Source organism: Exophiala spinifera (assembly GCF_000836115.1).
Source record: "Exophiala spinifera strain CBS 89968 unplaced genomic scaffold supercont1.4, whole genome shotgun sequence".
NCBI lineage: Eukaryota > Fungi > Ascomycota > Eurotiomycetes > Chaetothyriales > Herpotrichiellaceae > Exophiala > Exophiala spinifera.
This window is the reverse complement of record NW_015622516.1, coordinates 258,922-271,308: the sequence shown is the minus strand read 5'-3', so window position 1 is coordinate 271,308 and position 12,387 is coordinate 258,922. Positions and strand designations below refer to the sequence as shown.

The following is a 12,387-nucleotide window of genomic DNA, read 5'->3' as shown; positions in this document are numbered from 1 at the left end:
CTTTAAGGCTATATAGCGTCTCTAGTCGATTATAGAGAGCCTTAGTATTGTCGTCAGCAATATTAGCTGTTTAAATTAATGGTGAATCGCTAATATTGAGCCGAATAATTACGCTAGCTCATTTAGAGTCGGATTTTTGTTTTTCTATGTATTCTTCGATCTTATCCTTAAGTATATTCTTAAAGAATTCCTTTTTAGGCCTAATGGTATAGCCTAGGTCGTCCTTTACTAGCAAGGCTTTTAGCCTTATTCGCCAAATATTTCAGTTCTCTGCGCTTTTTAGGGGGTCGATTTTCATGCTTGGCGCCATTTTCTTGAACTGAAATATAGTTGACTATCTTGTACGGGCCTAATATAGTCGATATCTAGGCTTTGAAAGTCGTTATATATTCAGGTGAATTAAAGATATCTTGTTATCACTTATTGTGCCGGATTATCGCTAACCTGGGCTCATAACCTGTTGAGATAAGGGGGTGACTGAATATATTGCATATTTAACCGACTTGGTTATTTTCTATCTACTAAGGAGAGAACGCTCCTTAAATACTATAAAGGTGATAACTAGCTTATAAATCAAGTATCCACCTAGGTGACAAAGTCTTCACTTAGGTGATAAATAATAAAAACCCATAGAACTTCTTAAAAACCCTAATTTATAATAGATCTAAGTCTATTATTAATCCTCTTTTTAACTTATAGACTAACCTTATATTTTTATATTCTTCACAATATATATATAAAATTAATTAATATATAACTTTTAGTATTATCATAAAGAAGAAGTTATACACCACTATTTAAAGTAGTTTAAGAAAGAAAAATCGATTATAACTAATCTAGACTAACTTGATTTAATATAAAAGTATTCTCTATTATATAGAAGTACTAGTTTAATAAAGTATTCTCTAGAAACCAAGTTAATTATAAATCTTTATTCTTAAAGATAATTAAGAGATTAATTATATAATCATTAGCTAAATAGACCTTAATTATAGTCACTTAGTCACAATTTTTAGGGCTTTTCTTATATAAACATTTTATAGTACTTTATTCAAGAATATATTGATTTATATAGACTCTCATTCTAAGTCTATATTCATTAAAATTTTATATATTGCTTATATAGATTTTATAATATATAATAACCAACTAAAAGTGATTAAAGAAGGTTTAAAGGGCTTATATTAATGTATTCTCAGCCCGAAGATATTTAATCTTTCTTTCTACCTTTTAATTATATATCTAGATAACGCTTTAAAAAGTGTTGAATCCAATTAATATTAATTAAAGATACACCATTAGAGGCCTTTAAAATAAGTCCTGTAAAGTCGCGTACTTATGCGAAGATAGAAGGAGAGCCAACGAGATCAAGATTAATAATTCATTATATAAGGAGGTCTTCTTATGTCGGAGATAGGTTTTGTTGTGGCTCTCTTGCTTGTTGTTGTGTAAGCCCTTCTCTTAGTCATCGACCTAGAGTATCTTGACTGATTCTGTACGCGGTAGCGGCGGCACGAATTGAAGGATATCGATCGCTTTGGTACGCGTCTATCGCGGCTTGAATAGCTTGTTCGGACTCAGAGGACATCTCGATTTGATTGTAGAGGAAGAGGATATAATTTGATTCTGTACGAGAGAGAATAGAATATGTTGTGACGCGTTTAGAGGTGGTGGGGGAAGCGGCGCATTACAGGGTTGGCGCACTAGGTGGTGCCCCGACTTAAGCATTTAATGAAACGTTAACTACACAGTTAACGTCCCGCGATAAGCGAGAAAAGTCCCTCGGCATCAATCCCCCCTCTGGACTTGCGCGCTATGGCTGTTCCTCCTCCTCTAAGGTGCGCCGGTGACGGAAAAACTTTCACCCAGCACGAAGCCCTCAAGATGAAAGCAAATGTTACGCTGCGCCGACATCGACTGTCCACAGAGATTCGAAGAGGGTCATAAACAATGGGATGGGTGAGAACTCATGGCCTGTCCTCCTTCCGAACTCCAGAGCCTCGACACAAGTGGCTAAGTGGCCTTCGCGAGCGGACTTTTCCCAGATGTGTCACACCCGCAGTGCCATTGGCTGCAAGGACTTGCTTTCTTGGTGGCGACGACATTTTTCTGTCGCCGGTCGCTAGTTCATGAACGTGTTCTGATCATAGAATCTTTGATGGTGTCCTGGTAATATTTCTCTTTACCGGCCGCTATCCTACACAACGCTTCAGATTATCTCTCACGATTGCAAGTCATGGACGTGCAAAACAAAGAAGCTATCCTTGCCCCAGAAGCATCTCCTCCAACCGCACAAGATGTCGAACAGCAAGCCCGAAACAAGAACGACTCGCCCACACAGAGTTCTGCCTTCAAGAGCCTGGGAATACTCGACCAGTTCCTCGCCTTGTGGATATTCCTGGCCATGCTCATTGGCGTTCTGCTGGGGAATTTCGTCCCCGACACCGGGCCAGCTTTACAACGGGGTGAATTTGTAGGAGTGTCTATCCCAATAGGTAGGTCATTTTACCATCTCCATCACCTTCAACGGTGCTGGCTACCATACTCAAGTACTAAGATCTCCTCAAACAGCCGTTGGTCTGCTGGTCATGATGTATCCTATCCTTTGCAAAGTCAGATTCGAGACTCTGCACCATTCATTCAGAGAGAAGCAGCTCTGGGTGCAAATTGCCTTCAGCATCGTAGTCAACTGGATCATCGCTCCTCTGTTCATGGTAAACCGCCTCTCCACAAGTCCCGTTTTCAGGTGCTTGTTTGTACTGACCAAAAAACTCCACAGCTCGCTCTGGCCTGGGCATTTCTTCCCGACGAGCCAGCGCTACGCGAGGGTCTCATCCTCGTAGGCGTCGCAAGGTGCATAGCTATGGTCCTGATCTGGACCGGCCTAGCAGGCGGTGATAACGAGTATTGCGCCATTCTCGTCGCCATAAACTCGCTCCTCCAATTGATTCTCTTCGCACCTCTCGCCGTCCTTTTCATAGAAGACATCAGCCGCGCTTCAGAGGCCGTCGATGTCGATTACGCTCCGGTCGCGAAGAGTGTGGGTGTATTTCTAGGGATTCCTTTGGCAGCCGCCATAGTCACGCGCTTTACATTGCGGAACCTGGTCGGCAAGGACTGGTACGAAAGGGTCTTCCTAAAGCTTATAGGCCCACTGTCGTTGGTTGGACTCCTGTTCACGATCATCGTCCTTTTCGGGTCGCAAGGCCGGCGGATTGTTCATCAAATTGTCTCCGTGGTCAGGGTTGCGGCCCCTCTTGTTGTTTACTTTGCCGTCATCTTCAGCTTGACCTTGTTGATCACGCGAAGGTTCGGATTCGGGTATCGTCTGGCATGCACACAGAGCTTCACCGCTGCCAGCAACAACTTCGAACTGGCCATCGCTGTGGCAGTTGCAACATACGGCGCCGACAGCGACCAGGCACTTGCAGCAACCGTGGGACCATTGATAGAAGTCCCTGTCTTGCTGGGCTTGGTATATGTGGTCAAATGGTACGGACGCAGGAAGAACTGGGCAGCTTAGACGTCCTTATCGAGGCAATTCGGAGAGTTTTCAATCAGGTTGAATGTCAGGAAGATGCCTTACAGACACGTTCACCAAGTCTCTGGCGCGAGACACCCCTCAGTGGATGAGCCTCAGCATGGGCTTACAAGATCTAGGCTTTCATACTCCCAAACGACCATCGGTACAGAGGGATCATGCCTAGGTGATAGAGCCAGCTCTTCTGATCATTTTGATACCCTGCTGTTGAGAAAAGGGGTGGTTGGATACGGGCCAACCTATCTCCTCTCCCCGTAGGACTCGATGCAATTTATCCGAGAATGGCATTCAATTTGAATGGAGTCCAGAATTCCCCGATGTTCGAGCGTAGTTGTTACTCCGCGATAGTCTAATTGACAGTTGTTACACAGTGCTTCGTCATCCGAATCCTGTTTCTCCTACCCATTTACAGTTTATCGGCACGGTATCGGCACCATGCCGGCACGGTGTTGAAACACTGTCACTTTGAGAGTGTAAGATATTGAATTAGTATGTCGTGAACTCCGAATGCTCAACATGTACAAACTGATACCGGGCAAAGGTCTGTATATAGTAACAGCTCTTTAATTCCCTGAATACCGGATTCCTTATGACCGGCCAATAATGTGGTAGTCATTCTGTCAGCACCTTCACTGAGGATGGCCCTGCAGCCATCGAACAGTCCTCTGTGACAGCGACTCATCACTTGAAGAGCGATCCCTTTCACCTCGCAAGAGTGGAAGTGGGTGCACCTTCACCGCATTGGCAGTCGTCACTCACCTGAAGATTTTAAATGTGAGACAATATTTACAATAATCCCACCAAAGATCGAGCGATGGCAACATCAAGCCAGGCAGCGCGTATCACGAAACTGCTTCGGCAGGCTGAAAGCAACATCTCGAGCATCCCTGGAAGTGACAACAGCAAGTACGCAGCCCTGGGGAGGCTCCAAGAAGCACGCAGCCTCCTGAAAGCAGAGGAAACGCGTGAAAAACGCGAAAGTGACGCGCCTGAATCGACGCGTCAAGAGACACCAAAAGCATCGAAGAAGAAGCGCACCAAGAAGAAAGGGAAGGCGAAACAAGAGCCAGAGCCTAGGAGTGGAAATACAGCCAATGACACCCAACAAGAAAGCGAAGAGCCCAGTGTAGCGCAAGGAAACCCAGAAAAGCCGATATGGATGACAGTCGTGAAAAAAGGAAATAAGGAGAAGCCTGGGAACGTCACTCTCAGGACAGCCAAGGGGACATCGCAACAAAGAAAGAGGGCGGGAAACACCCTAAGCTCTTAATTAAGCGTATTAACGGACAGTAAAGCGTATAAGTTCTACGGCCCAAAGAAAACAAGGCCAGTAAGGACTAAGTCGCTCTACTTTCAAGTCAACAGAAAATCAGAATGACAAATAATCTGGGGTATAAACGAATTATAAAGACTTCAAGACATTAAAACGAAAGCTGGAAAGGTAGTGGTAGACAAAATCAGGGCTACTAAGGTTTATTTAGGGGGAAGAGTAGCAGTATACTTAAGAATCTACCTTATATTATTTTATAAGGATAAATCATGAGTTCAAAAGTGGATTCTATTAGCTATTTTTGTAAAGGAATTATTTAAACTCTTAGCTATAGAAATATCTGTTAAGGGATCTGTAGAGAATATGGCGAAGGAGCTTTGGAAACATAATATTAATATATACCTAGGACTTGAGATCCTTGAAGCAGAATGGCTTGGACATCTTAAGGGTAGAGAAAACTGCTCTTTAATATTGATTATTAAGATAGTGAAGGCTATAGATAAACTGATACTAAGTGGCCTAATAGGAGAAGATACCTACTATAAAGTGATAAAGTTCATTAAGAACTACACTTTGGGGATATAGTATAAATCACTCTTTAGGAAAGTGAGAGATAAATAATCTTAAGTGGCTATAGATGAAGAATCACCTATGTCCAGAGATGAAATTATATTTAGTAGTTCCTTAGAAGAGATTACGGACTTAGAGGATATCGAAATAGGAAAGAGAAGGCTCTTAATATTATATCTATCGTTAAAGAGAAATATGAAAGGAAGGCCGCTTAGGGTACTTAATAAGCCTAAATTTAGACAAGAATCTATATAAGGAGAAAATCTATTCACTATCGCGTTGACCTAACCTGAAAAGGAAGTAAATATAGAGGCCAATGTGATTCTGAATAGCCAAATAACTTAATGAGGGTAAACCTATATAGAACCTTTAGGATTATCTAGTTTAATGTCTGGAAATCCGCAGAAAAGGTTATAATCGACTTTATGGTAGATAAAGCGATAAGAGACATCGATATCTTAGTAATATAGAAGCCATGATGTAATAAATACAACAAAAAAGGATATAACTTTAGTGGCGGCTCGTTTCGACTGATTGAGACCGAAACAGAAAACACTAGGGCGAGTATCTATATTAATAAAAGAATCTCAATAGAAGATTATGAGGTAATCGAAGTCACATCGAATCTAGTCTTTATCCTACTATGTCTCAAGATTAATGGGAGAATAGTAGAAATGATTATTCACTTAGTATATAGTTCACTATCTATATTATACTCAGTAAGAGAAGTCCTGAAAGAGCTAGCCCACACTATATAAGCGATCGAACGAAGATAAGAAGAGTAAATTCTCCTCGAAGACTTTAATCTATATCACTTAATCTGGGAAGGATAAGACTCGAATCGATATATTATATCAGCCGACCTAATTTAAGTAACTCTAGGAAATAGCTTTAATCTAATTCTCTTAAGAGGCACTATCACTAGAGATATTAAGAAGAACCTTGGTCAGCTAAGCAAAAGAGTAGAAAAGTCAATAATCGATCTAGTATTCACTACAGTAATGATTATTAACTGAGTAGTAAGCTGTATAGTATATCGAGATCTATATAAAGGGTTTGACTATCTTCTAATCGAAATGACTATCGCACTAGATAAACCCGCTAAGTTGGTATTAATATGAAGAAGAGCCTAGAAGAGTCTCAATAGCGATAAGTTTAAAGATATCTTTAAGTAAACGATTAAAGTGCTAAATGGACTGAAACTTGATATAACTATGGAAATTAATAGGTATATCTAAATCCTAGTAAGAGGAGTATAGACGGCAGTAGAAGAATCAACTTCTTTAGCATGAATAAGTCAATATAATAAGAACTTCTAGACATTGGAATACACTAAGGCGGTAATCGAAGCCTTCCATCTTCACTAGCGAGCCCATAATACTCATGATCTAGAAGACGAGAAAAGAGCCTAACAAGCTATAGTATATAAAGGAAAGGTACTCAAAAAAGCGAAGAGGGCATACTTTAGAAGAACGATATAGAAAGTCTTCTAGGATTAAGGAAAACTCTAAAAGCTTAGTAAATAGGCGAAACGAAAAGCGAAAGGACTACTCGAACCTGAGTACTTTGGTACACTGAAAAAAGATAATATGGAAACGATTAGAGTAGAGGAGAAAGTAGATATCTTTCGCGAAGAATGCTTCTTCTTCTCTCTTAATGCAGATCTAGAAGACCTATTAGGATTTAAATACTTAATATAACTAATAACTTTAGACGAGGTCTTATAAGATGAACTTATAATCGCGATATAGAAAACGAAGCTAGATAAGGTATCAGGTCTCGACGAACTCTCTAATTAGATTGTGAAGATGATTATCGAGCAAGCAACAGTAGAACTAGTAAGGTTATTCACAGTATATCTTAAATATAGATACCACTTAAGAGAATTTTGAAAAGCAATCACGGTGATGCTAAAGAAACCAGGAAAGAAAGACTATATCGACCCCGCGGTGTATAGATTAATCGCTCTACTCAATACACTCAAGAAAATCCTAGAATCTATTGTAGCGAGACAAATTAGCGACCTTGTAGAATGATGGGAACTTCTTTTAAACACCTAATACAGAGCGAGGCTAGGAAGATCCATAGAGACTGTACTCCTTAATATCTATAAGTAGACTAGAGTAGCCTGAATAAGAAGTAAAAGAGCGGTAGTCATAATTCTATCAATAGATATAGCGAAGGCGTTCAATTAAGTTTTCCACGCACGCCTTATCTATAACCTGAGGAAGAGAAGAATATTATAGATCCTAGTTAACTAGGTAGTAAGCTTCCTGAAAGATAGATAGACATTAATCAGACTTAGTGACTACACTTTTTAGTTGATAGATATCTAAGTCGGAATCTTATAAGGATCGTCGATTTCACTAATTCTCTATCTATTCTACAACATAGATATAATAGAAGACTATATGAAAGTAAGGCTTATCTTAAATATCATAGTGTTTATAGATGATAATAATATACTAGTCTATAGTGACTCAATATAGAGTAACTACGAGAAACTTTAGGAAGTTCACTAGATCTATAAGAAATAGGCAATATAATATAGCTCTCAGTTTAATGTTAATAAATACAAAATAATCCACATAGCAAGAGCGAGGAGAGACAATATATAATAGCCACTTATACTAGATAACTAGATCATTAAGCTAGATAATAAGCTTAAAATCCTTGAGGTATATCTAGACAGAACGCTAAGCGAAAACGCCTATATTAAGGCCACTCTAGACAAGGCGCCAAAGTTATTAGCGACGATATAAACGCTTTAAGGCTTCAACTGAGATATATCGCTCTAGGCAAGTAGATAGGTTTATCTTAGTATGGTTCGACTAGCACTTATATATAGATCTTTAGTATAGTATAAACCAGAAGGGATCCTTAAAGGAGGAAGAATAACAACCAAAAAGCTGTAAGCAGTTCAAGGGCAATTCTTATAGACAGTCGCTAGAGCGTATAAAGCGACATCGATCGAAGCTTTGGAAGTAGAAATCTATGTTTAACCACTCAATATTCACCTCACCAAACTGACGCTTGGCGTCGTAGCGCGCTGCGCACTATTAAAGGCAAAAAGAGAGATAGAAAAGCGAGTAATAGTAATTTTACATAGACACGGAATTCGCGGCTAAACACCAAGATACTGAGGGCCTTTCTAGACCCTCTAGGCATGGATTATCGCTATCTCCTCATAATCACTAGAGAGGTAGATAAACCTGAATAAAGAAACAACCAGAGAAGTAAACATAAAACTCCTGAACATAATCAAAACAGTAATCGCGGCCAATGGCCGTGACTACTGAAAATGTCGCTAGGAAACAGGGTTAAAAGGCGCTTATAGTTAGATCTTATAATCGCGCCCTAACGCCAAAATAATCTAAATCCATAATGGGTTGAAGAAATATTAGTCTACTATTATGGTGCAACTATGTACAGGGAAGATCGGCTTCTAAGCCTTTCTATATAAGAAAAGAGTTCCGTAAATCGACAGTCTATTCTGTCTGATATGCAACGAACTAGAGACTGTACAACATGTTCTACTAAGATGTCCGAGGTGGGAAGAAGAGAGAGAGGAATGCTTAAGGACGGGACTCAAAAGGGGAACCTGACCGTCATTGAAGTCACTCCTGAACATAAAGAAAGGCTGTCTCGCCGCAGCTAGGATGATATAGAGAATAGGACTGCTACCACAGTTCCAGTCCTGCGATATTGACGAGGTGGAGGAGGAAGTTGAACAGGAAGGACAAGAAGAGGAGGATGAGGTGTTGATAAGAGGATAGAGAGGGGTGGTGGCCCGAGAAGGGCAACGTCTTCATTAGCTCCACGTGTAGTTAGACGGACGTAAAACGGGATCAAATAAATAATAAATCCCACCAAAGTCCACGCAGGCCGCATTTCCGCCATTTCACTTAATCAGTCAACCATGCAGCGGCCTATATAAATCGGTGCTGTTGGCCCATACCCTGGCGAAACTCAACGTTATATATATATATGGACATGATTGTCATTGCCTCCTCTGTCAATCGATAGAGACTCATCCTGGTATTTTAGGCTCTACCACCGTGTGTGCCACACCTCTACGTCTATCACACATCCTGAACCCTCCTCTCAGCACCCCTGGATTATCAATATATCCTGTGATATATGGTCCCACTTATGGCGAACACCATTTGCCCGCTTCGACTGGTGCAAGGGTACCAGTTCTTCGTGTCTGCCCTCATGATGAAAGTCTACTTCATCGACCGGACTCTCAACTGGGCTGAGGATGGGGCGATGCAAACGGTCTCTCTCTAACCAGATTTTGTCGCAATGGAGCCTCTTGAACGTATGTATTACTCTTCCTGATTCCGATTCATTGTATCTCCAGTAAACTAACAGTATATCCTGAAGCACCGTTGTCGGCGCCGCCCCCCGGAGCCTGAAGAGGGAGAGACTTAGACCCTGGATCTTCCAGCATCACCAGAAAAGTACCCGTTTTTCGCTACCCAACGATGCTGAACTTCCATCCGACGCCTGTATCGGATCAAGACGAAACTGTTAGCCTCTTCCAGCACAAGGAGTAGTCAACACTACTTTCCCAAATGATGCACAACATCTTTGCGAAACATGACTGGAAACTATTCTGCGGCCGTTCGGACTTTGGGGCATCACAAGACGCCAATAGAACATTGCCTCATTCGGAGGAGAGTCATGAGAAGTTCATTTGGGTGCGCACTCAACATCCGAAAAAAAACATTACGCTCCTTCATCGGGCTCCTGCACCAACCAAAAAGCCTGATAAAGGCACTCGGTCCAACGGCGCATATGTGATGAAGTTCTGCACTCCCCCGGGAGTACGCAAGACCATCACGTTAACCTTCCCCCCGCCTGATATCGGCCCACCAGTGGGTACAATGCTATATCCAGTGATGGAGATCTATGGTAGCGGCAAGCATCCTGCACCGTACGGTCGCTTACCAGAATTGGGCCAATGGACGATTGGAAAGTGGCAGATCGCCTGGGCGTCCGGGTCGACCGGAAGAGGCCACAAGGGTCTTGGAAATCGTTCTATTTCCAGCGTTGGCAACGCCGCTTGATCGTGCCAGAAAGCGGCACCATTTCATACGATCCGGCGTGCAAATGCTCACATGTACACTATGCAAGTCCAAGAAGGTCCCGGAAAGGTACGGGGTATCCAAGAGAACTATGTACCTTGTCGTACAGGTCAACGGTTCTTCTTGCAAGAGCACATCGGCAATGACTGGCCGTGGATGAAGGGGCGGGGCTTTGCACGGATCAAGGAGGCTCCGACAAGAAAGAAGTATGTGGATCTACAGGACGCACGCTTCGATCGAAAGTCTCCGCTGCTTCAGTCTTCAATCTTTGATGAATGGGACGATGGTCTCCGTACCAAAACTGAGTTTGGTCGTGCGGTCTATCTAGCCGCCTGCTTTCATCTCATTCAAGAGAACGAATACGAATTCCAAATTCTAAGTCGTTGAGCTACTGGACGCACCACGTTTCGCCAAGCATCTCAGATGATGACGACGATTCCGGTCAATCGCTGTTTCGTCAGTAGCAAAATTCCTAGTCCTAGGGGAGCGCACTCTCGGGGATACTTTCAGCAGAGTCTAAAACAACCCGAAGAGGAAGCAGCTCACAATCGACTATGGGGAAGTTTGCACGGACTTCGCGTGTTGAGAAACCTCGTCCCGCCCAGAGGGACTGCCGTACTCTCCCGTTATGGTACAGCCGAGTCCTGCTTATCAGCTTCAAGGAGGACAGGGGAGTGAATGGCTACGACTTTTGACGAGGATCTTTCAGAGCTGGAAGAGGAAAAGGAAGAAGAGAGAGACGATGTTGAGCCGTTCCAAAACGAGGACAGGGGCGACCCGTACTGTGAGTGCGACGACAAAGACTCAGAGTGAGACTGCAGGTTTGAGGACGATGACATGGACGACAATGGCGATTCAGAGAGATCGTACGACTGCTCTGATGCCGATCATTATTACGAGCTGAAAGAAGAGCGTGATGAAATGGAGCAGGAGAACCTGCGCGAGCGGAAGGAGAAAGGACGACAACGAGATATTGAGAAGACTGAGGAAGAGGAGGTTCGCGTTGCATATAGATCTCTCAACAAAGCTGAAAAGGAACGCAAGACAATCCCAGCCCGATCACTTACTGGCCAGAGGTTTAGGCTCTTCTGCGGCGATCACGTTGACCTTTTCTACTCTAGTTTCTACGTGACTAAAAGAGTGGATTTCTACCACCTTGACAACACAGAAACTCCCTCTCCGCTCGCCATCAGCCGGCGAGAGTTGGTTTGAAATAAAAAACATCCCATGGGATCTTGGCTTTGGTCAGGATACTCCTGATTGCGTCGACCCGGGTTTCAGAACAAAACCGAATCTCCCGACCATCAGCCCTTTCCCCAGGCCCCAGCAACGACGCAATGCGTCTTCAGCTTCTACTGTAGAACACGAGAGAACTCTACGAAGTCAGCCCGCTCGAGAGCGGGCTGAATGCAGCGCAGGACGTAGCAAAAGAGCTCAACAGGGATCCCGTTCCCGTGCTGTGACCACGGCACATTATGATATCGCAGACCTTTGGCTCGTTTCTGGGGTTTGTCGCGTGTTACAGCTTACAGCCGCTACGTTTGGTGACAATGGCTTTTCCTTTGCACGGCATACTATCCTTTTGCTCGGCGAGTATTCCTTGAGTGACATAACACATAGTATTCCACACCCGAGCCTCCCCTGTCGGGAGAACAAAATCCATACCCCCTGTGTTTGACGGACCTGGCAAGCCTGTGCGACCTAAGATCCCACTGGTGAACCTGCCTCAACTCCAGGACATATGCGCATCGAATCCTTCCTGCGACCATGGTTCATGCCTTGAGGGTCCTCATTGTCCTAGAACCAACCTACTGTACGTATACAATCAACGGATGAACAGTCGTTGGGCCTGGTCCTCATGGAAAATAATTCTTGAACAGCTTGAACAACAGCTTGAACACCAGAAAGCTGGGCTC

At 42.9% G+C, this 12,387-nt stretch overlaps 4 protein-coding genes across 4 annotated transcripts; all 4 read left to right on the top strand.

Moving 5' to 3' along the window:
* Positions 1-2,236: 2,236 nt before the first annotated feature.
* On the top strand, positions 2,237-3,523 carry PV08_05281 (arsenical-resistance protein; the record flags this gene model as incomplete). Its single annotated transcript, XM_016379625.1, has 3 exons — positions 2,237-2,495; positions 2,572-2,714; positions 2,780-3,523. 3 exons carry the CDS (start codon positions 2,237-2,239, stop codon positions 3,521-3,523), a joined length of 1,146 nt encoding a protein of 381 aa, XP_016235452.1.
* An 832-nt stretch (positions 3,524-4,355) lies between these two features.
* Positions 4,356-4,811, top strand: PV08_05280 (uncharacterized protein; the record flags this gene model as incomplete). Its single annotated transcript, XM_016379624.1, has 1 exon — positions 4,356-4,811. The coding sequence occupies one exon, from the start codon at positions 4,356-4,358 to the stop codon at positions 4,809-4,811; it is 456 nt and encodes a 151-aa protein (XP_016235451.1).
* A 5,150-nt stretch (positions 4,812-9,961) lies between these two features.
* Positions 9,962-10,453, top strand: PV08_05279 (uncharacterized protein; the record flags this gene model as incomplete). The annotated part of the gene is made up of 1 exon (XM_016379623.1): positions 9,962-10,453. One exon carries the CDS (start codon positions 9,962-9,964, stop codon positions 10,451-10,453), a length of 492 nt encoding a protein of 163 aa, XP_016235450.1.
* An 855-nt stretch (positions 10,454-11,308) lies between these two features.
* PV08_05278 (uncharacterized protein) lies at positions 11,309-11,683 on the top strand (the record flags this gene model as incomplete). Its single annotated transcript, XM_016379622.1, has 1 exon — positions 11,309-11,683. One exon carries the CDS (start codon positions 11,309-11,311, stop codon positions 11,681-11,683), a length of 375 nt encoding a protein of 124 aa, XP_016235449.1.
* Between the last annotated feature and the right edge of the window lie 704 nt (positions 11,684-12,387).